The 25645-nt window shown below is 39.2% G+C and overlaps 1 protein-coding gene across 1 annotated transcript in view; it reads right to left on the bottom strand.

The window, feature by feature from the left end:
• Window positions 1-23791, bottom strand: part of LOC137912750 (protein TANC1-like) — an 87485-nt gene extending 63694 nt beyond the window's left edge. The window contains exons 1-2 of the mRNA XM_068756886.1: window positions 23731-23791; window positions 6053-6259 (exon numbers count right to left, since the gene is read on the bottom strand). Of these exons, the coding sequence (XP_068612987.1) occupies window positions 6053-6259; window positions 23731-23791 (268 nt within the window). The remainder of the gene's footprint in view (window positions 1-6052; window positions 6260-23730) is intronic.
• Between the last annotated feature and the right edge of the window lie 1854 nt (window positions 23792-25645).

The following is a 25645-nucleotide window of genomic DNA, read 5'->3' on the forward strand; positions in this document are numbered from 1 at the left end:
CAAGCACTGATGGATGAGCCATTCTGGTTTATAACAGGCATGGAAAGGTCTCAGAAATGGAAGTGTCAGAAAAATGACCCTTGAAGGACAATGAGAGACAGAAGCAGACGTTAAATGTTCTTTTACTTTCATGTAAATGAGCGTAAACCTGTTTAGACTTGTTTTAGAAGAATTATCACCCGGCTATAAGCGTCATCGGCCCATTCTATCTCGGAGCCAGACGCAATTAAAAGTCATTAAGGTGCAGTGTTGTGAATATAGCCCATTCAGTGAGGACAAGAGAACATTCTCACTATGATACACTCAAAAAACAGGCAAGAGGTAATCAGAACAAGGACAAGCAAGACTACTGACTCAGAAGTATTCTGACAGACTGGCCACGAACAAAAAACGTAAAAACAAGAAGGCTCTTGTTTTCTGAATTAATGTTTAATATATTTAAGGTGCACTGTGGTAAAAGCTATGATGGCTGACCAGTGTTGATAAGTTTACTCAAGTGTCTACACAAAACAATTAGTGATTATGTTGTTCTGATTAAACTTATATTTGAAAGACAGATCTATTTACTTTCCCTTTATCTGTATCGTTCCAAAAGGATCAAGTCACAAGGGGAGTGAGCATTAAAAAAAGAGATACATATGAATCATTATTAAATGGATGGCATATCTAATAAAATATCTATCATATCAAATATGTGACAAGAATAGCAAGAAAACAGAAGGTGGGTGGATTATATAAAAAAAAAGCTTTTAATGAAAGCCAATGTTATCGTCGGGGTAACGCAGCCACATGTGCTGTGATTCCAGAGGACTCCTTGCTCCCCATCATTCACTCGTCCATAATGTCAGTGAAAGAGAGAGCTGTTGATAGTGAGGAAGTGATCAAAGTTTTCCCAACATTCTTGACGATGGACTCTGACTTCTTCACATTTCAACATGTGAAGAAGTCATTGTGGCCTCTTTGTGCAGCAACGAGAATAAAATAAATCCCACAACAGCTCTCCTTATGTTCGAAAATGTCATACTAAATGTCATAAAATAATGAATTCCGACCCCACCCCCCCCCAAAAAAAAGATGAGCGGGTTATACTGTGTGCTGGACGTTAAACGCAGCCAACAGTGTTATTAATTGTACATCTGAGACACAGCTTGAGTTAAAATTGGTTCCTCTATGGCTGAGAAACAGACATGCTGCCCCGTGAACTTAAGTACAAATGCACATTTGAGACGTCCTCCCTCTTCGCAGTGCCACTGTCCTCTCCTGTACTGCATTGTGACACAAGGGGAGACTCGTCACGTGTTCAACAGTTCATGGTTAATAGTCATGCTTAATCTCATACATGCGGTTTCACAAACTCAGATGAATTATGAATTGGTCTCCACTGCAGACAGTCATACATTTTCAAAAGAAAACAACTGCCCAAGCAATGTAAAGAAATGTAGCGGTAATTAACGAACAATTAAGTACGAAGCACAACTATATCACAGGAGCATCCAGAATCTACTGACTGGCGGTACATTTGGTCTCTTAGGCAGCAAGTGAATTGGGATTCCACTGCAGATGAAAAGGCAGCTTGCATGTGATAAGGACCTAAAGCTGGAGTGTAGTGAAGTGTAGCAGAGTGAGCTAGAGAGAGCTTCTCACCGAGTGCTCATCAGAGGAACCTTTGAAAGGGTTCCTGCAGCATTGCAAGGTCTTTTATAGGCTGAGCTCTCAGACTGGCATCAATATTCCCTCAGGGCTGTCTGGTTGCTGTCAAAACCACAGAGTTGAATTCAGGATCGAGTTCACCTGAAGTGTGCTACAACTAGCTTTGAAAACAGCTCATACAGAGCTCTAAAATTAATGACATTTATTTAGCATTGAAGAAGACGATGTAGATTTCTGGCTGACGGACATCCTCTAAAATACAGGATATTATAATATAATATGGCATCATTTCAATCAATAATTAATTTGGCAAGAATAATAAACACTACAGAGGAGAAGGGGGTTTATGGTCACTTTGAGAAATAATTTTCTGTTTAAGGGCTTTAGTTTATGAACGTACACTTCCTGAAGCTTTTAAAGCTTTTAATGACTTGCCTAAAACTATAAGGCGTAGTTACGCAAATTATTTTACCATTTTTAAATTACACGATATCTGCAAGGGTATCAGCCTCTGCCCCTCAAACAACAGAGATATAGCACTTAATAATTATGATTTAGGAAAAGCTGTATGCTTTGTCTCAGACCCGGCACAAAGATGATAAACACAGGGTCAACATCATGCTTGAATAACTGATGTCGACTTTCAGGTCTGCTGGGTTTATCAGTAGCTTTATCAATTAGCTTCTATGTTACCGCAAAGGAAACCCAACTGAAATCACTTTAAGACACACAATGGTCTCAGTTAAAATGATGCACTGCCCATGGAAGCAATAATATAATATCAATTGCTGCTCAATGATCCCTTGTAGGCAGACATTGACACAAAGCATTTAGTCATCTATAGGAAGGTCACCATCTAATGTACACACATTTACAGCACCTTTGTAAACAGTTCTCATTCAACAGATGCCTTTAATCCCACAGTGGCACAGTTACCTACGACAGCCAGAGGAGGTCACTGTGGAGATAATTAGGAGAATGTGCAAGAGGATTTTAGGGAAATTATAAAATCTGAAAAACACCTGAAAGCTTCATCCCTCACATTACAAGCCATCAACTAGCCACTGAAAAACAGAAATGGAGTTTCTAAATGCTTGATCTGTGAAGTGTACTGGTTGGAGATGGGTTCATTAGGGCAGCCTGCAGCAGTAGATGGCCTCAAGGGTGCCTGTAAACTATAAAGACTATAGCGGAGGTGCTGCTCAACACATGTCAGGGTGCTGTGTTTCATGGTTAAGATCTGGGATTAGTGGATCAAAGCGCTGGCACTCAACGCCACCAGGACTCTGCGGTTAATGCATCCGTCTCACTCCTAATGAACTCAATGCTGCTCTGGTGTCCCCTGTGAAGCTTTCAAGAGAAAAGCCTCTAAATAAGAGCCTTCCACGCGGCAATGTGTGTGGAAATGAAGGCAAGCCACAAAATACTTTCTTAATCTGTGAAACAACTTCACCTCAAATACATTGGTGACAGCTGGATGAAAATGAGAATAAATGGAAGTGTCAAAGAATGCACGGAGGAATGTATTGTATAAATGGGAAAATGAGGTTGGTGATAATTTAAAGCGTTAACACAAATAGTCGAAAAAAAGAGTCAAAAACAATAAGTAAAAATTAAAACCTACTGACTCCTAGTTTGTTTTTATTAAAATGCTTAAATATTTCTTTATAAGTTCACAAAGTTGCGTTTTTAGCTTCATAAGCCATTTAAATTATTTTTATTTAATCCCTTGTTGTCTCTGTACTGTAAAAAGCTTGTTTCTCGCCAATTCAAAATTGGTGTTTGAGATGTGGTTTTTGTTTTGTCAGGGAAGCAACACGCAAGAAGTTTCCATGATGTATTTAGAATGCAAAATGTAACAACAGTTGGACAAAAAAATGCTTTAAAAACAACTAAAAGCAGGTCAAATGTATCCTTCTAGGCAATACATAGCTCATTAAAATCTGTCTGTTTTATTTTTTAGCATGACGCATCCCAAACTCAACCTTTTTGTGTAGTGTTTGTGTAGACTGTATATATTGTATTTACTGCCATGTCACTTTGGAATTCCGTGACATTATTTGTTAAAAACATGGTTATCACATCTGTTTGCAGGGCGCAGTTGAGATCAATAACACTTATTTTACATTTTACACGAGAGTGTAAGGTAACTATGTTCATAATATTGGCCTGGGTTGGAAAAAGCATTAGAGGATTTAGACATCATGGCTTTGGTTTGACTGGACTAGTCAAGAAGGGATACATGAGCACTATCAATTTCATTGGAAGATGTTCACTTCGTCAGGAATAATCTTTCTTTCTTTGGCTCAGCAAGAAGACAATACTCAGCGTTTTGGCCCACGTTGTTTTCGTCGCTGAACTGAGACATTTCCTGCAGTATGTGTTTATTAACTGGAAGTGTCAACTCTCCCCCCATGGAGTTTCACAGTTACCTGTGAGGAGGGAAGAAGAGAGTCTGCAAACCCTCCCCCAACATACCCTTCCTGCTTGTCCTCAACATTCTAACTCATCAGACCATTTTTTAAACCACTTTTTCCACACCTCTGAGCATGGCAACTGGGAATATGGCTTTAATGAGTTTCCCCCCTCCCCTCTCCCCCCTCCCCTCTTCCCAGGGCCCTTTTCACCTTCACAAACCCGTCTTCTCTCTCTGTCTGTCTCTAGTCCCTCCTCCTTTCATGTCTACAAATGTACATTTCATCAGCACTCCCTTTGATGCGCTTCAAATGGTCATTACACTTCCTGTAGTATCACATACATTGTTTGATGATTCACTTTAACTTGAATGGGAGGTGTGCAAATTAAACTTGACTTGGCTCTTCTAAACAATTTGCGCTTTGTTTTTTAGAAGAGAAAAAAAGTAATATCAGAATCAGAATACTTTTATATTCTTGGAACTTATTTGCCATTATGCATCCAGCTTTCTGTTGAAATATGCATAATGTAATACAACTTTAGACTCACAAGTCCATTATTGCATTTAAATTTAAATTATGTATGCATAGAAAGTCAGGTGAAATATTAAAGCCAACACAATCCTTTCTTAATCTGCACCTGAAATCAGAACATAGCCTTCAACTTTGAAACGCATCCTAAATAAAATCCTAAAACTGGACTTGAACAGCAAAATGATCATTTCGGACACAGATGTGTGCTTAAACAAACGAGTATGTAGTTAGGATTAAACCAGCCGACCCCCTTTTCCATCAACTCCTTTACACTAAACAGATCAAAGCAGGAAACACTCTAAACAAAGGCTGGGAAGTCCACAGATGAGTGCCACATGTGAGTGGGCCACACTGACAACTTAAAAGATGTCTTTCCTTTTTGCCTGCGTGCAAAGCATCCGGTTGAAACAAGTTCAGCTACAAAGGTATCCCCTGCTTTGAAGCACCCCACAGCTGCTGACAGCCACGTTTCCAACATGGTGGATGGAGGGAGTCGGGGAGGACTGAAAATTAGATCCAGCATAAACACACACCCATTACCAAAGCGTAAACACACTGTGCAATTGGTAAAAGCTCTCCATCTATGTAGGGTGATCTGGAGGGTACACAGACAGCGCATACCTCATGTCCCAATTTATGAATCCTATTATAGCAATGCCATAGCCTTGTGCAGCATCTGATTGGCTTGTTATGACGATGGTGTTTCTCATGTAGCCCCTCATGTAGACGCAAGTCCTACTCGGATCAATATTTTTAGGGACCATGAACACAGTGCATCCGATCATAATCTTACTCCGAACTCTGATTGGATTAAAGACATTTTGTCCATGTAAACGCAGCCAGTGAGAAAGAAAGGTGGGATCCTACTGCATCTTTTACATTCAACAGTAATAAAGTAATAAAGAGGTGCATTCGAGATTCTCCCTTCATTTCAATAACATTGAATGAAAATGAGACCTCTAAAGTGAACTAGCATAGAACTTTAATGCGTTGTGAATACAAAAATTAAGGACATAAAGTTGTCCACTTCTCTATGTTCTTCATTGTGTCTGTACAAATTTGTTATGTCTTGCATGCTACAGCTCCACTGTCCCAAAACATTTCCACTTACTACTTACCATTACTACTTCATACCACTGTTTTTGATAAGATAAGATAATTACTCCGCATAATTTGACCTAATATATCGTAGACCAAGTTAGAAAGCTACAATGTTTAACATTGAGAGAATCTAAGAAAGGAACCTGTTGACAGGCGAAATAACTGAAATTAAGCTGAAAGCGACAAATAAAGCTCCATTTATGTGACAAAATTAGTCACAGTATATTCACATTTTGTCTTGGGAAATTGTGTAATATGTATGATACAGAGCAAAAGTCTATGTCTGACTGTATTTTAAACAATGGTAAAACATCAGGAACCAAAAGCAAATCTCAAAGTCAAACAAATAATACCTGGTGATCTCTTGCTTGAGCGCAAGGGCATCATATAAGACTGTCGTGGGAGGAGAGGTGAGGAGGGGAGCGACATGGACACTCCCTTGTTGAGGCTTAATCTGAAAACATCATCCGACACGTTTGTGTGACCGCTGCCAGGCCCCTGGAGATGGGGGTTTCCACCGGGTGGTAATCTTCTATGGGCACTGTGGCTGTGGACATCAGCTGTTGAGAGAAAAAAAGCTAGTTGAATGTTTAGCAAATAGCTACACTGTTACTTCAAGTCTACAACAGCTACACCCACATCTTGCAGTAAAGCCAGAGCCTGGAAAGGACACACTGATTGGATTTACAGTCTAAATTTCAACCCAGCAGTCTTTGTGAGGCAACTAGCCACCATATCACCGAATAAAAGCAAGTTAATAATTTATCCTCCAGCTTTTAATCCTATTAAAACCAAATTGCTCCCATCATCCAACTTTGGAAATATCTCACAAATACAAATACGTGTGAAAGAGAAATGTACAACACACTAATCAGTTTCTGCATTTGAGCACAAAACAATAATTGAAAGATGCTCAGCTGAAAAAAGAGAGTGTGGAGAAAGCACAAATGTTGTTCTGAAGCAAATCAACATCTTCAAATTAGACCACACAGTTCACAAATAAGCATGTTTTTTCTTGTTGTCATTTTCAAGACAAGGACCTTTTGAGAGGATTTGCATGTGTTCTGTATTCAGACAAGGTTTCAGATGTACAGATCAGATTTTAATCACATTTTAACTGCCCTATCTGGTTTAGTAACCTGAGAGAACCCTTCATAATAATAATAATAATAATACCATCTAGAAAAGCACTCAGAGAGTGCAGACCTCTGCTGAGCAGCTCATTCCCTCTCATAATGGTGATCTGGATAATCACCAAAAAGTTATAAATTGTTCTTGCTATGCTTTATACACCAACCATGACAAGTAAAAGTGAATCGGGCTTGACGTGTATTTTTAGCAGATTTGTATTCCAATTAATTGGGTTTTAAATGTTAAAATGTAATGTTTTTTCCTAACGTTATTCTGGATCTGAACCAGATTAAATTTGGTGGCAACATAGAGGCCCCCACCCTACATGACTGTGTGAAATTCTATAAATATTGGTCAATGAACAAAGATATTGACAAACTAATTTTGAAGCGCCATTGACTGCAATGTTACTGTAAATTTCAAACTGATCCATAAACCAGGATCTCTTCTGGTTCATCACTAAAAATTGACCATCTGTTCCTGTTAACATTCCAAACATTTCCTGAAAATGTTATCAAAATCCATCCAGGACCTTTTGAGTCATCTTGCTGACAGACGGATGGACATGACGGACAAACAAACAAAAGCCGGCAATTTCATAACCTCCTCAGCGGCGGTAATAATAATAATAGCAGCCCATGTTGTCTGAAGGTATGGCTGGTACATAGTGGTACTATGGTACACAGGCAGGTGACGCGGGGTTGCCTATAAATCTGCTTACATAGTGGGGATAATGCTGGATTAGTGGTTTATTTGATCTATTAATGCAATGTCTGCCAGGTTTGCAAACACTCCCTTGTCTGACACTGCCTCTACTCAATGTTACAGTATTTGGTAAACCCCTCCTACATTCCAACATCCACCTGGAGGCTGTGATTCCTCGCTAAAATAACATTTACTGTCATAATTTCTCTCCACTTTGTTGTGTGTGTCCCACAAACGTTGATGAGGAGCCTTACAGTTACCAAACATGAGCTCAGATTGTACAACGTATGCATAAACTGTGTCAGCTGGCTGACCGACACATGATTAGAAGACTTCAGATTGCTTTGCATGCGAGAGAAGTTTGTTGAGTTTGTGGGGCATGCATTCTATCAGAGGGTTTTAGTGACAGAATTTAACTCAAGGATGTAAGTCATACTTACGCAGTCAAGATACAGATAATAAAATAATAAAAAGGCTTCTGCAGGTCTTCATGATATCACGGTCACTACAATAAAGACAGACTGGCCTGCTAGGAAGAATGCCAGCCATGATTATCTTCACAGGTTGCTAGGGACACAAACAAATACAAAGAGTTGGGAAGAGACCTGGATCCTTAGATAAAAAGCGCCACATGATGTGTATTTAAACCCAGGGTCAGGGGCTCATGAGTATTTCTCATGCCACCAGAGCACATGAGAAGGACTTCAGTTAATGGAAGAATAAAGCTGTGTCATTGACCACTGGGGTAAGATAACATTGAATTCCCAAAGCACCGAAGCTGGCAAATGTTGCCCATTCCTAAATTCTAAGCAAGAACTCCCCTCTATCAACTAGGATATGCCCGACAGCATATGGATGAGCTCCCTACAAGTAATAATTAGCACATAATAGACACCTATATTTTATATTGTCTGTAGACAAACCTGAATCTGATCTAGATATTCCCAATGTTTTTTCTGTCTCACCTACGGAGACACTGCAAACCTCAAACCCTGAATGAGAAAAGCACATTTCGTTTTTACAAGAATCCATCCAGCATGGAAAAACCATTTTAAATATAAGAGCCAGCTCTGGCAAAGTACCGGTAATCTATTCTGTGGCATCAAAGTTGCCCACTCATCATAGCCACAAATGTAAATGTATGAATTATCAACCTCAAGAAGCTTGTAATGCCTAACTAGTTATACAGGCCATACGTCAACAGACCCAGTTAAATCAGAACTGCAGATGTGATGAACCACAGTAATGACAATTAGCCTTCATTCTGTTTTTCAAGACTGTGACTGACTGCCTCACAAGACTGCCAAGACAGCAGATTAGCCCCGACGCCTATCTGCAGCCAGAGGTTTGTAAAAGGCTCATCTACCACTATTAGCATCTGCTTCACTCCTCACGGAAACAAGTGTTGTTGTGATGCTGGTCTAACTGGAAACAGAAGAGTGTCATTTTTTTCCATGACTCTGTGACACAAAGCTTTTTTTGTGCTGTTTTTAAACTTGAAGAATAATTTCAGAGAGAAGAATCGAAACGGTTGACACGACACCTCTAACTTTAGACTTGTAAATGGCCCAAAGGTCATTCAGCAAAGGTCAGAATCTGTAGTCCAGTGACTCCAGTATGACCCACTACATCCACATTAATATTAACACTTTAAAGGGTCCTTAGGGAAATACAAACAACTCGATAGTCGAGCAACTTGGTTTTCAGCCAATCAAAATGCAGGTTAAATTAAGGATGTCCTGATCAGGTTTTTTTTATTATTGTTTTAAAATCAGTCATTTGATCTTGAACCAATACCGATACAGATACTCAGTGGTCCCAATCCGATACTTCGATAATAAATTTTAAAAACTTAAAGAAGAGTGAAATAAAGGATGCAGGATGTCCCTTATTTTTTATTTTAATCATCTTATTTCAACATTTAACCCTTAAACAGAGCACTTCTGTGGCGTAGCTTGAACATTCAAGTAATACATTAAATAAATGTTTCACTTCGGACTTGGTGCAACAGGAAATATTAAATACAAATATTTAAAATAAAATGAACAGCACCTCAATCACAAGGCTTTTGTCATCAACTTCGAAATAATTCCACACCGCAGACATACTCACGCGACGAGCTTCACGCTGCTTCAGCGTTTTGCACCGGTTGACGGCTTTCAACCAATAATGTCACAGTAAGTGTCGTGATGAAATGCATGACTAGAGTTTATCCTAGCATTTCAACTGCTATTTCCATATCAACACTGTGTTTTGGCATCAGTCTGAACCAAGCAGTATTAAAAATGGATTGAAATTAACACCTGGCACCAGCTAAATGTGGGTGATTTTGTGCAGTACTAGGTTTGGTAGATTTGAGACATTGCTTAACAAAGATTGATTTTCAAGTCTGCATTTTTCACTCAAATACTGTAAAAAGAAGACACCAGGAAAGAAAAAAATCAAAGCAAAACAACGCAACATTACTTGTTCTTTCTTGCCCTAATGATGTGTTCTTCCTTGCAACAAATAGATCACACATGTAGTTCAGGTCCATGCATTGAAAATGTTTGTATGGAAAAAAAGCCATCCTTCCAGATCCTAAGCTTTAACCAAAACTGTCTTCTCTGTACTGTAAAGTTTGGTAAATGCAGTTTTTGCTGTTGCTTATAATTTTGCTGCAGTGACATTACAGTACTGAAAACGTTATCGTTTGAAATAAGATATCCACTTGCTGGAATATTGTATGTGTTATATTGTATGTATATTTTTGACAGTAAATTACAGACTGGTGTTTAAAGCAAAAGAGTGTCTGTGTCTGTTATGCCCCCCCTCCCTGCTACAGCGGATGGTGGACATAATATACCAAGAAATATGAAATGGACAGTGGCAGCCAAATTAAAAGGGGTCTAGCATTAATCAAGAACAAGAACAATGTCTGACACAGACATGCATGTCTAATCTCTGCCTCTGATTATTTCTTGCACTGATGTGCAGATGCCCATGGAAGACATTTCTATATTGTATATACTGTAAAAACAGCTGCCAGTTGTGTTTTCACGTGCTGCCACCATAGCAGTTTGTGGCAGATGTAGGGTTCAGTTGTACTGCATGCTAAAAAGATTATGAAAAAGTTGTAATTTTGGTAGCTGGTTTGGAAAACAAGAGGCACTGCATAAAAGCTGGCCATCCAAGTGCTGGTGAATTGGCTGTACTGTGTTACGGTAACTGCTCTCCCATCTGACCGACACTTTATAACGCAGAGGGACACAAGGACAGAACTTGCCAGTGCTATTTCAGTTCCTTTACTAAACCCTGGTTGGGGCAAGGCCTGCAATTTCAGCCCCTGCTGCGGTAAGGAAAATCAACCCCTTCTAATTATACAGAGCTGCCCAAAGATGATGTAAAAATGATTGCAGTTTCTTCCATGCTTTCCTCTTCTTCAAAGTAAAGGACTAGAGCACATAAGGACATACCCAACCCATGAAATGGTTCATTATTATTTCAAGACATTGATTTAAATCGATAAATATTTAAGTACAGATTAATTACTAATTATAATTCCAGTCAATGTCCCATCTCCTAAATGATCAAAAAGACGAGGGCAAAATGGAACTATCACTTTAACTGGCTGAATGCTGCTGATTGTTTCGTTGTTGTTGAAACATTTTACAGATTGTATTTTCTTCTATATTGCTTGAAATTCTGACGCCATTATTGAGTTATAGTTGATCTTTGCAGCCTTACATTAAGATATGTAGGAAACTGACCACCCCCATGTAAAAAATTACCACAATTAATGGAAAAAACGCATTTAATTTTTAATGCATGAACTAAAGGACATGTCCTCCCTGCTAACCTGACAGGCACAGTTCAGAATGAATGTTGAATGCACTGACGGGTCTTTCAATGGGTTTAAATCTGGATAGTGTTGTTTCCCTCATAAGTAAATCTGTGTAATGGAATGTGGTCTGCCCCTCCTTGAGAGGGAATGCTATCCCCTGAGACACAGACCCACTACATGGTCCAATACAGGCCTGAATTGTCCTGAAAATGTCGTAACTTTTAGGTATCCCATTTGAATTTACAGCAGACCACTGAAAACGTCAAGGTGGTGTACACAACTACAAATTTTGTCACCAAAGATGGACGATGGCCTGTATTTAATCACCGTCAAGAGGGAATCTAAGAGGGTGAGCTGAAACATATCAACCTATTTGTCCAAATCTGTATGTTGATATAAAAGAGAAGTCAGATTATTAATAATGTATTGCTATTCTAACTAAAAGCACCATTGGTCAATCCACTGAAAGTGGGAACTCTCCCACTTGAGAGTGTGGATTCTCTGGGTACTTCCGAGATCAGGGAGACAGTCACAAAAGCTGTCCTGGTTAACACACAGCAAACCAGAAGGAACCAATATTAAAGCACGGGGGAGGGTGTTCAGTAATAGTCAAACATGAGGATGGGCAACGAAACAGATAGAAACAGTCTGTATTAAAATGTACTAAATAATTTAAGAACTGTAAAGACAGCCTCAAAAATGGTTAAACACAATCATAAAAACAGAAATGGCTAGGAAGCCTCAGTTTTTCCTATGAGGCCAATCTAATTTCAGACCATTTCACTGAGTCCATGTTAGACATAGAAGCAAAATATTGTAGGCTGCCTGACAGAGTAAAACGGATGATTGATGTAGAAGAAAACCATATGTTAGCTTGCCTGCATCACATTGTAAAGCTTTTTGTTCTTTCTTGATTAACACCTCTTTTCACTCATTTATTTTATCACAAGAATATTACAGCATATTATTGCATATCAACAGTAAATCCTTGGGACATATTTTTCCACAGTTAAATATCATTAACTCCTCCACTATCCAGAACTCTTACTAGTTTCAGACTTACACATCTAACGCTGGTGGGCCTTGAGGACAGACAAAATCTTGAGACAGTGCCTTTACTTTTATTTTGTCAGAAAGGAGACCTGCTGCTCCTGCAGCTCTGAAATCCTCTACTCAAATTGATATGGATGTGATAATGCAAACAAATTAGCAGCTTCAAACAAGCCAAAGAGCGCTAGGCAAAGAAAGAGTGCAGGATGTTTCTAAAAGAATAGACAGCGTCTCTTTCCCTCTGGTTCAGTTTCTGCAGTTTCCTGGGCTCTGGAATGCCTTCCTCACTGGCCTCAGGGGAACAGAGACCGACAGGGAGGGGTGCTTGTGTGTCTTGGGAAGAAGAAGAATCAGAGGAGGAGGGTAATAGTGGGCAGAAAACATGTCATTTCCCATTCTTCTTCATAAATTGTCAATTTAAATGGGTATGGAGAAAGAAAGAGTTAGACTGTGTCCTCACAACATTGAATTTTAGGAGTTTCGACAGGAAAGCTACAAGGGTAATAAATAGGCATAAAAATAAATATAGTATGATTCATAATAGTACAAATTAGACCATTCTAATGCACACTAATCAATGCAAATGAACTGCTTTAACTTCCAGAAAACAGTTTAAGGGAAGAGCAGCTGTGTTGTAATTAATAGCATACATCTGTTAAGTCATTAAGGACTAAGGATGCTACTTGCATTTTAGATTTGCATATTGTACACAATAGCATAGAATTTACTGTTTTAAAAATTTTAATGGGCAAAGTAGCAATCTTGAATTGCCAAGGTCTTGAATTTGTTGCATCAGAGCTTTGGAATAAATTAGGGCAAACCAACTGTTGAAAGTCCCTGCAAGAGGGTTATTGATACTCATGCTAGCAATATTGTGTGTGAGGTTCTGGTATGAATGTCTCTCCACAGGTCTCCTCAGTACGAGACTGTAGGAAAATGGGACACACTGTGCACTCCCACACGCAAGGAAAAATACCCATGCCCTCTCCATTCTAATCTAATCTTACAAGGCTGATCATAATCAGAGCTCTTCCTGTGATCAAAGACAGTTTGTAGCCGTCTTCGGTTCAACTCTAACCTGGAATGAGTTTCTATATTCTACACATGCCTGAGTGCATACCTACAAAAACTGAGGTCTTGTAAGGTCTTGTAACATTTTCAATGTTATTCTATTTTTTATGGTAGTATTTCTGATCAGTAGTGTAAAGTGATTTATTCTTTTCCTAAACTACATGATGCACAATGACTCCACGGTGAATCCATAAGAAAACTGCCAACACAGTCTCACTTGAGTTTTACATCAGGCTGGCTAATTACGTCAATGTCCTTTACAAGTCATGGAAACAGCTGTTACAAGCAAAGTGCAGGTAGAAGATGGATGGCTTAACCTATTTGTCTGTACTGTGATCAATCTCCTTAGCACTGTGAGCACAGTTCTGGGGCAACTGTCGTCACATTGCAGATGGATGAAAACGTTTTCAGCAGATTAGACTCACTCTTGGAGGTTTCTACAAAGTTCCACTGTCAAATTGTGACCTCTATATGTTAATAATATAGATTATACTGCTCTGAAAATTATTTCTAGGCTACAATGTGGTTTTGAAGTTCTAGTTTGCCATGGAGATTTTGCTTAACAACAGATTTGGGTTGCCTTTATCACAGATCATTAAGCAGCGCCTCTGCTGGGGCCAGGTGAGGTCAAAAGAATGCCCTTAAAAGGCTGTTCAACAACAATAAAAGGACAGGCATAAGGTATAAAAACTGTCCTTATGCCGTAAGCAATCAATGATCACATAAGGTCAGGTATTTGAAAGTATTTATAAAAGCTAAACCATGTGAGCAATTAGCCACCATAATTGTCTCACTTGATTTGAATTAAAGCCTCAATAGGACTTTCCACCTGATTTGTTCTATGCATGATAAATAACACAACTCCAACAGAATGCCATGGCTAGAAATGTATGTAAGTAAATTGGAAGCCAAGCACTCTTTGCAAACTGCTCCTCTTTGCATGAAGTGATATCCCAAGTTCTTTTGAGGCTCAGCACAAAGGAGCTCAGCACGTCTCAAACCCTCATGAGTGAAGCATGGCAAGACATTCATTTACTTGCAGTACAAAATAAATCTGTGTTCAGAACAGCTAAACAGAGCAGTACAAAGATTGACAGAGGAGAGAGAATGGAGCCCTGAAACTCAGGACTGAACAATGGTCTCCAAAGATTTCCAACACCGCCATAGAGACGTATCTAAGAGTCAGGCTCTATGATAGCACAGGTTGGTTTCTGCTTAAAATGATGATGATATAGACAATCTGAACTGTCACTAAACCCCAATCAAGAGAAAATATGCAATGACAGGTTAGTACCTGCTACATCCTATAGGTAAGCAGTCTCCTTCATAAAAACAGGCATTTGAAATACTTATTTAGACCATGGACAAGGGTTATAAAGTGGTACGAAAGCAAAACGGAAAGTCAGACAGAAGAGATGTGTCAGGCAGACCATGTTGCAATTAGAAAAAACAATGGCCTACCAACCTTTTCAGCCAATAAACTGCCATGAAGGCCACTCTCACCCTCCCTAAATCCGTTCGAGAAGCACCCTGGCATGTTACTGATAAATGTTTTCCTCCTCTGAATTATTTGCACAAGGCAGGAGGCTGGGATATGAGAGCCTATGAGTGATGTCATCCACAGCAGTGCTATGGATGACATCACTCCCTGAGTCATCATCTACTTGTTTGGCTTCTTGTCCATTGCTGTGCACATACTTTCAAGGTTACGGGAATCATCCATGCTGAGAGCCAAACTGCACATGTGTTCTTAATCGAGTATCAACCAAGTTTTAACACAAGTAATAATTTTAAAAAAAAGAAATCTGACTACTTTAATTAATGATAAGAGTAGCTTTAGGTGCAGTAGACCAGCCATAGAGAGGTACTGCACATGCAGTCACAGCAGATGTTGCTCGAAAGTCAATCTTCTGAGTCATGTGGAGTGGAGATTGTTGTAATTTCAAGGGTTCAAATAAGTTATGCCTCTAATGTTATGACAACTGACAGCTTTTTCAGCTGGTTAAATGAAACTTTCAACAATGAAACTTCAGAATATATTAGTTAACGTCATGCATAGCCAACTACCCAGCTATAACCATTGAAAAAATGGCCCTAAGATAATAATAACAACCATGAATGAGATTAAAGTGGCTACACAGGTTCTTCATGGCATTCGACAGTTCTAACTAAACTTCAGTAACAGTGATCTACAGAAGAACAACTCTAAAACCAGTATCATTTTACAACCAACAACGAAAAACTACTTACAACACCTTGTGCAAGTCTTTATATTTGGAATTTTTCAGGCTTTTTCCTTTGAGGTCTTCAGTTATTTTGATTTGAAAGGCAGGGCCTAATGTATGTGTAAAGGTGCATGTGTATGCAGCTGGGTCTATGTGTCACAGTGATTCATACATGTGAGACAGGTTACAACACCTAGACAGAAAACAACACTGTGCATGAATGGAGTGTGAGGTGTAAAGCAACCCAGACTCTCCTCCCTTTTATTTTATCGTTAATTGCTTACTGCTTTAGCCAAGAGCATTTATTTTGCTTTGCAGAAAGTGAGACAGGGAGTGCCTAATATGGATACACCTGAGGTTAAAGGTGTACAAACGTACATATGTGAGTTTGTACACGTGTGTTTGTACGTGTAAGTGTGGCTTCAGCTCCGCCCTACTAATCGTTGTCTGCTGGATGCAGAGTGCTTTGATAGCTGTAAATGGTAAATGGTAAATGGACTGCACTTACCGGTACACAGCATTTTTCCACCTTTCCGGTGCTCAAAGCGCTTTTACTTGAGGCCTCACATTCACCCATTCACACACACATTCACACTCACACTCCAGTGGGCCACTGCTGCCATGCAAGGTGCTGCCAGACCCACTGGGAGCAATTTGGGGTTCAGTGTCTTGCCCAAGGACACTTCGACAGTCAGAGCTTCGAACCACCGGTTTACTGATCACTGGACGACCCACTCTACCAACTGAGCCACAGCCGTATAGGTCTAAATTGTGTTCTTTGTGATCAGGTACATTCTGTCCTCCACCATTTTAAATCCTACCTCAACTGTCTATTGAAGTCTAGATACACATGACTAAGACTAAGGGCTAAGTTAGACAACAGAGACTAAAATACCTTTTCTCTTTTATCAGCACAGTTTTATTTTCATTTGAGTGACAATCAGGGTATTGGGGAATGAACTAGCTATGACCCACAGGCAGGTTTTAAGTGAAAGTAAATATATATTTGTAAAATAATATTTCGACTAAAGGATCAAGTGGTAAATTAAAAGCAAATCCAAGCCTCTAGGCTGCATGAATTGTTTTTAGAATGAAGTGTACTCCAAAAGGAAAACCATGAGCTGATGATAAAGGAGTCAGTGGTTGTGGTCTGGGCACTAGTTATTATGGTTAATCAAAGGATGTGAATAATGTAGCTTGAGGTTGCTTGCTGCTCTCTCTGTCTCCACTGCTCGCTAACTGTCTGTGTATGTGTGTGGCATAATATGGAGTCTTCCTGTCCTGCACAGGTCACACACTGCATGTAATCTGTGGTCTAGACATCCTGTGGCTGACTCTATGTACTGTACTCATCAGTCTTGGTTCAGCACTCATCATTTTTTACTTTTGAGCAAAGAAATTTATGAAAAGTGCAGAATATTTTCTCAGTGCACAGACAGAAACAAGAGTTTCATAAAGAAACAACATCACTGCTACACAAATGTACACTGATGAGACATTGGGCTAACATTGCTAGTCCAAATAACAGTGATGAAGGAAGTTGTATTAATATAGTTTGGTAATATAAATAATAATAAGATGTCCCATATGAATGGAGTTGTGTAGCTTTAGTAGCTCAGTCTCTGTGGTAAGAATGGCTAGGGATCATATGTTTAGACTCTAAACTGAGAAGATGATGAATCCCTGTATCTTCCTTATTTACATCAAGATCGATATTCTGGCTAAGCATTCACCAATACTTTCCATTTTTTTCCCCAACAGTCAGTTTTTGCTGCCAAGTTTATCATACCTGTTCTTCAGGTGACAAATAGGGCCGGACACTGATTTTAAAATATTTGTATAGCAATGCCTTTACAAGGAAACCACACCTCATGGTAATGCAGTACTAATGCCTGAAGGTAACATAATTGTAAGTACAAACTGTTTGCAATCGCTATGACTAAAAGAACACACTGTGAAGGGAAATGAGGTACAGTACCAACTCCACTTAGCAAGGCAAAACTATATTCTGCACTAGCGGAACAAATCGATCCACAGTTCGACAGTCACCGATGAGGAAGTAAGCTTGATGTTGGATGTGCAGAATAAGCAGTGCAAGACTGAAACTTGAGAGAAACTTAGTGAAGTAAACCCAAATCTGTTCAGAATTTCTGTTTGAACAAATAACTATTATATCACCTGTGGTTATTAGTTATTGAAAATATGTCTTCCCATAGCAGCAATAATCCTGCATTCCAGCATGTTACGCTGCGCAGGAATACAGATAGCGGGGAAAGAATCTTCTATATTTAATTCATGCCTACAAAAAGAGTAACAACATAATACAATTACAACATCTAGGGACGCAATCTATGCATTTTTAGTTGCTTTCCACAACCAAACAAAACTATAATCAAATACAAGAGCAGAAACCATTTAATAAGTTTCGTATTTAGTACTGTATTAGTCCCCCCACCCCCCAAAATAAACTTTACACAGAACGAAATTAACTTGCTCTTATAAACTCAAGCAGCGGTCCTTCAAATTTCCAGAACTATGTGGAATCCTGCAAACAAAACAAAATCTAGCTTAGCAACTAATTTGCTGTTGTTTGACCCTTGGCAACAAATCACTGACTCGTGTCAAAAAGCCCAAGGAACTCACAGAAACTGCAGAGGCAGCATGTACCAGTCACTGCCACAGCTGAGGCAACAGAGAGCAGCGCTTTATGGTCTCTCTCTCTCTCACACACACACACACACACATCTATGGGAACATCTCCTCCATCTTTCACTTCATCATCATACTAAACCTTATATCAGAAAGAGCCTCTAAAAATTACTGGCTGCATCTGGCTCAGATGAAGGCATCAAGAATCTGTGCATTTTGTCTTTCATACCACACCCACTGTATAATTGTATATACTGTAAAGTCATGTGTTATCTGTATATACTGCAATTGTATATATTGTAATATCATCTGTGATCTAGATATTCACAATTGTTATTTAATCACTGCTAAAAGCACTTCTGGTAAAATGCAAACTATATTTCAATGCTTGTATTTGTGACATGCTCAATGACAATAAATTGAATCTTATCTTAAGAAGGCCATTAGGAACAGTTGTCCGTATCCTTTTGCCCGCCCTCACATTTGTATGGCTAAACTTAATATTAAGTGACTAATCTGAAAGATGCATTTCCATCTGCATTCCAAACCAGAACAATCAGCATCCCAGTAGATACACGATGAGGTTAAAAGTATAAATAAAGTAGTGGAGTCAACCAGTATTTTCTGTGATGACCTCTGTCTCTTGTGTAGCCAGGTGCATCAGTGGTTTCTGCCTCTGTACTAACAAAGTAAGAAATGTCCTGCCAACCGGTGATGACGTTTGTGTGTAACTGACTTGATTATTTCTCTGTGTGTTGGGAAGCTGGCGGATTGAACAGGTGAAACTGTTGTTTCCACACGGCAACGCATGTTTGTGTGATTAATACTGTGTCATCCACAACATACAGACAACTGTCTGGCAGCTGCCTCAAGCAGCCAAGCTCATTGGGTGGTAAACACATGTTGCCCAACACAGAAACACAGACAATTAAAACAGAGTTGAAAAGGTTTCTGTCGGCCATATAATGAAGAAATGCGGATGTAACATGTCCATGACGCTGTTAGGTTTCTCCTTTTTCCCTCGGTTCTTTTATTATATCTCATGTTGGAGGTGTTTATTCAATAATGAGTCAGGATTATAAAACGAATCAAGTTTACCGAAGGTTTTCAGTAAGTACAAAGCTGGTAAGGAAATACAGCGCTGGACTCTCCTACAGACGCGGAAGCGGGACTCTGTAGAAGAGTCCCGAATGTTCTACGGCAGTGATCTTTATAGTGGGCATGAAAACACCCTCCTCCCAGGGGGTGCTTACACCCTCCTCCTGGGAAGGGCCGTTAGGGCCCTAACTTATTCCCATCGTGTATCAGTTACAATGTGTGATACTTTATATGTGATTAATCTATGTGTGTGATTACCTCAGAGTATGTAGAGATAAAGAAACTAAGCGTGTTTGTGCAACCTGTGAGCGTGCATGCATAACTCAAATATCTAACAGTAAGACGCAGTAAATATGACTCAGTAATGTGGGGCTATAAAGCCAGTAAGCTAGCAGACAATTTTCAGCAGAAAGAGAATAAATATTGTTGGTTTTCACGCGTTTCAAGTTCACCACAAATATATGACTTAGGTTCACTTCACTTGTACCGATAAAACTTCAACACAGGCAAAACACAAAACGAAAGGTCAAACTGAGGATAGGTCATGCAGGGGATGATAAACCCTCCAGCCACTGGTCTGTCTGCTCCACACCATGAGCTTACGAGTGTAAGAAAGAATATTATTGCACTGATTTTCCAAACCACAGTACTAAACCGGTGTTGAGATTTGCTTCCAGTTGGAAAACGCATCTGTCATTAATGTTCAGTGAATACAATTAATAGGCTGTTTACACATTGCTTGTTGGTTCCATGTGTTTTTGGCAGCACACTTTTATGTTTCGGAAGCTTCAGTTTTATTCAAACAATCCGACACAGAGCATGGATGGGTGCCTCTCATTTATTGTTCCCATCATTGCCATATTCAACCTCCAATTTGCATAAAGCAAAGATGAGAACATTGACCACTTTCATGTTGGACAGGACAAAACTGAACTAGAAAAGCACTCAGAGAGCGCAGACCTCCGCCAAGCACCTCGGTCCCCTCCTAATTGGATGTACACCATCCACATGGTGATCTGGATCATAATCAAAAGGCTCTAAATTGTTCTTGGCATCTTTATACACCAACCATGAAAAGTAAAATTGAATCAGACTTGCTGTGTATTTGTAACCAAAATGTAACCATCTGTTCCTGGTAAGACTCCAAACATTTCCTGATCATTTCATCCAGATCCGTCCAGAGTTTGAGTTATCTTGCTAGCAGATGGACGGACAAAAACACCGGCAAAAACATAACCTCCGTGACGGAGGTAATAACAAAACAGGTATTTGCCAGCAGAGTTTGATGTTTTTCCAAGTCATATCATCTTCTTTAAAGACAATAGGTTTACTTCTGTAACTTCAGAACAACTTAATGGCCTTATCGACATGAGACAAAGAATGTGAACTCAAAATGTGTGTTTTCGAATGGATTTTACAAATTGAGTGACAAAATTGATAGTGCCAGTAACTACTCATCGTAAACGACACATCTCTGACCTATATCCTCACAAAGAATACCAAATACAACAATATATATACAATATATAGTCATCTTCTTGTAGTTCTGAAGGCCCAGATCTATTAACTCCACTGAGCCCTAATTGACATCAAAGTCAACAAGCCACAGCAAAATAGCATCCCACTTCCAGTTTAGTAGATTATGAAAAAAATAGCTCCTTGCAGACTTAAAGAGGTAAGCAGTGAGTGGGAGGAGGTAGAGGAGGAGGAGGAAGGAGGAGGAATGAGCTAAAGGAGCACACGATGGAAAGACTAAATTAGCAAACTGTGTGTTTTTGTGGTCGTGGAAATTGGGAGATCCCAAAGGAGAGTTAATGACTGTGGTGGTATCTGAACTTGGGGCCAAGTTTCCTTGACTGCTTGAAAGTTGCCTCCAGTCCACGGCCACTTGGTCATGTACATGTGCCGAGCTATCTTGCAATTACTGTATATCATTACCAAGGTCTTTCCTTCCTCTGATTTCCATTATTTGTTGCTGAGCAAATTTTACTGGAACTTATTCCTTCTGACAGCAGGAACGTCCACACCAGGGGTCACCAACGCGGCGCCGCGAGGCCCTTGTGAGGTGCCCGCGAGCCATGGTTTCTCAAGAGTTTGTATAAAATAAAAGACTTCTGAACAAGTCAAATCTGTCCCCTACCTTGTTAAAACGTTGTTAATAATTAGTGTGAGTAATCATTAAACATGATCAGTGTATTTACATAGATGAATATCACTGATTAATGCTACATTGAGAAAATGTTTTATTTCAGAAGTGTGTATGAAACTGGTAGCCGTTTGCATGAATCGGTACCCAGAAAGTAGCCCTCGGCTTCAAAAAGGTTGGTGACCCCTGGTCCACACAGTCGTAATGGACTTGAAGAAACAGCCAGCAACAAAATTAGAAAGTTTACCCAATGAGTTTGTCAGCAAACAAACACCAACTTTTAAGCATAAAATATAGGGATGTCAAAAGATGACAATCTTATACATCTCAAACAAATACTGATGCTGTATTGATAAAAATAAAGAAAAATCCTGAGGCTGAAATCCCATTTGAAAAGCAACATAAGATAGAAAGCATATAAGGAAGGAGAAGTCATCATTCCACTGATCCAGACATTTCATTTCAGTAAATTTCTTTCCCAAACCATTTGGGAGAAAAAATTATATTGTATTCAAGTCTCATATACACTGTAGTAAATATTTTACGTGCAATAGACATCGTCTTGTCTGGGACTATTAACTATACCATAGTGTACCCAAACTGATCAGCACAGCAATCCCCCCCATCAGTGCTGCAAACCATATTTTAGATCCCAAGCTGAAGTCAGATCAACACAAAAAAAACTACTTTTCCAAGGACAAATAAAAAAAAAGTATTTACTGCTTTCATAGAAAACAACAAAACAAAAATAATTAGATTCTTCATAAAGACATTTGACAACTCATCAAAATCTTAAGATGACAGAGAATTTTTCGTTTATTTACATCTATTACATTTTGCCAACAATCCAAAGAGGAATGTAACATATTATCGGCTCTGACTGAAAACAAAAAATAAATTTAGCAGAGATTCATGTAGGAGCAACAGTAGGGCAAAGTCACCACTACTAGCTGTTGAATCTCTGTGACCTCTCATCTGTCTTTAAGAGCCCTAAACAATAGAGAGAAGAGGCCACGTTTTATTGTGCCAGAATGAGAAAGGGAGACAGAGCCAGTTGGGCTTGATGAATGGGGTCCAACTGCGTGAGTAAATCTGGGATAAAGGAGCAGTTTCCCGCCATAAAGCCGCTGCTCCCAGCCTTCTCGTACACAGACCCTCCTGAAATTGTAAAGGTGCATGTGTATGCAGCTGGGTCTATGTGTCACAGTGATTCATACATGTGAGACAGGTTACAACACCTAGACAGAAAACAACACTGTGCATGAATGGAGTGTGAGGTGTAAAGCAACCCAGACTCTCCTCCCTTTTATTTTATCGTTAATTGCTGAGTGAAACATCTTCCAGACAAAGCCAGAAAGAGAATGATGATCTATTCTATGCACTGACTATTTGAACTATACTACCTGTTAAAACCAGTCCAGGGGTTGTAAATCAAAGCTCGGCTGGCAGATGCCGTACAAGAAAAAGAAAAGATGAAGACAGTCACTGTATGAACAGGGAAATAGTACGATGTATCCCTGGATATGGCTAACATTTAGGAAAATACAGATAGAAATCAACTGTAAAGATAGAATGGTCAATTTGACTACAGTTAAAATGTAAAAGAAAAATATGACTTTGTTATATATGACTTTATGGTTTTAGCAATATGGATTTCTGAGATCCCCCAACAATACAATATAGAAGCCTCCACCAGGTGGTTCACGCAGTCAATACAGTCTGTGCAGAGCCTACATTCTACCCATATGCAGCACAAAACAAAATACCTCTTTACATTTGTCAGTCACATAAAATCACTGCATGCTCTTCAATGAAACATTACATTAGACAACTGCTGTAAATGATGGCTGAGATGAAAGCATGTTGTGAGCAAAGTGCGAGCATGACTTTTGTGCTTTCGTCAAAAATTTCTCTGTTTACTTTAGCTTTATTTAACACATTTCTGCCGTCACATTCTGTATGTTTGCAAATATTAGAGTATTTGGAAACACATTAGAAAGTTTCCATCTTAAGAAATTATTTCATACACAATGAGGTATTTCCACCTCAGTAGCTGCATCTAGGCCTTTAAGGTATGGGATATTTGTTCCAAGGAAAACATCACGCCGTTTTTCCGCCTGATCTAAAACACACCTGAATCATTCTTGCTCCCTTTGCCTCCATCTCTGTTCTTCTTCAGCACTGCCTTGAACATGGTGAGATTATTGGAATCCTCTCTATAGGGTATCTGAGGGAAACATAAACCACAAACCACATTCAATTATTCACAGGCATGACAAGACAATTAAATACACTGTCACTTGTGAAATAATTCAGCAACACAAAAAGCTCCATTTCTAATTATGGCAGAACAGAATATTTATTTTTACTAAAGGACTCTTCAAATAATAATAAATGTGTCCTTGAGAACCAAACTTGAGAAAAATTGGTCGTCTGCAAATGCATTTCATACTGCTTAGCTGGGAGTTTTCCCACAGTACTCCTAATCCTGCAGGTCATCAGTAGAGGGACACATGGAAAGAATTCTCCAATATTTAAACAGAAAAGAACAAGTTCTGCTATCTTGTTTTGCCGGAAAGTCCTGTACTGGATGCCCAAAATTCCACATGTAATTGATGTTATGCAGCTGAACTCGGGTGTTTGCAAATGATTTCCACGGTTGTTTCCAAGAGAGCGAGCATTTTTTACGCTTGGAGATAAATGGTATAACAAGAATTTAAAATCTCACCTTGAAATGCCTGGATGTGGTTGTTTACTTTGTGATTATTTACAGCCATACGCAGTTGTACAATAGTTAAAAATATACTAAAGTCAACACAGGAGCAGCGAAAACACCTAACCGTATAGTCTTAAGTTTCAAATCCTCTAAACACATTTTAGGCTGCTCCAGGATGCCGCACTATATTAATAGCAGCGGAGCAATCTTTCCAATTCAGAGAACAGACTGGTTTCAACCAAATAAGGGTATGCTTTCTGCAAACATAGCATACAGTCCTTGCACTTAGCTCCCAACCCTCGAATCCCAGGCTTTAAATACAGAGGCCCACCTCCTGCTGGGAGAGTATCGATCTGCCCTTTTTTATTCTTTCATCCTGTCAGATGAAACGCTGTGATGAGAGCTTTCACTGAATGACTAATGGCTGGCGGAGGCGTCTGGAGCAAGTCACCGATGGCTCAAGTCACTCAGGCTTGACAGGTCGAAAAAAAATCCATTGTTTTGTTCCACCAAGGCAACAAATTATCATTCATTTTTCGTTCTGAATTAACCAGGGAAAGCATACTAAATCCATCTCATTCTCTCACCTTAGTGATTTTCACCTTTACTCTATGAAGCTACACAATAAAGGCATTCTACAAACACAAAATTGAACATTAATCTTCTCATCTCACAGAGCTTTCAGAGTTAACATGACCTTGACTTAATTAGCCGTTTGTCTAAAAATCACCCAAAAAAGTTCTGTCTTTACAAAAAACACATGAACATAACATATAAGGCTTGAGCTTTCTCGGTCTGTGGAGGTATTGATTTTTTCCCTACTGTAATGAGAAAGCCATATACACTGTAGGATGACTGTTTACCCCAGCTGCCAGTCTTTTATGTCTGTGCATTGTGTTTGTATAATCAGCTGAATGTTATCTGTAGATATTACAATAAAAACAATTACACAGAGACCGTATTAATCATTCAAAGGCCAAAGTTAATCAATTATGTATTAATGGAGTGTTCAGCAAAAAAAAAAAAGAGAAACACACACACAAGAATGACTGTTTGACCTCAACCCTTTGGTAGGCATCACTGGACGGATGGAAGAGGGACCCCACATGTCCACAAGACATAGAAGGAAATCTTTATATACTATTACGTCGCTAAAATGGGTGGATAATGATGCTCACAAGTGTCACCGGTAATCTAATATTCCGATAAATCAAAAATGCATCAACAAAAAACATTAAAAGAGGCCATGAGGTTGTAGCAGTATACTGAGGACAAAAATATTTTGTTGTGTAATCTTGTGGTAGACTTTTGCCAGTAGCATCACCCTTCTGC

Source organism: Brachionichthys hirsutus, unplaced genomic scaffold, assembly GCF_040956055.1.
Source record: "Brachionichthys hirsutus isolate HB-005 unplaced genomic scaffold, CSIRO-AGI_Bhir_v1 contig_790, whole genome shotgun sequence".
In the NCBI taxonomy this organism is placed as follows: domain Eukaryota; kingdom Metazoa; phylum Chordata; class Actinopteri; order Lophiiformes; family Brachionichthyidae; genus Brachionichthys; species Brachionichthys hirsutus.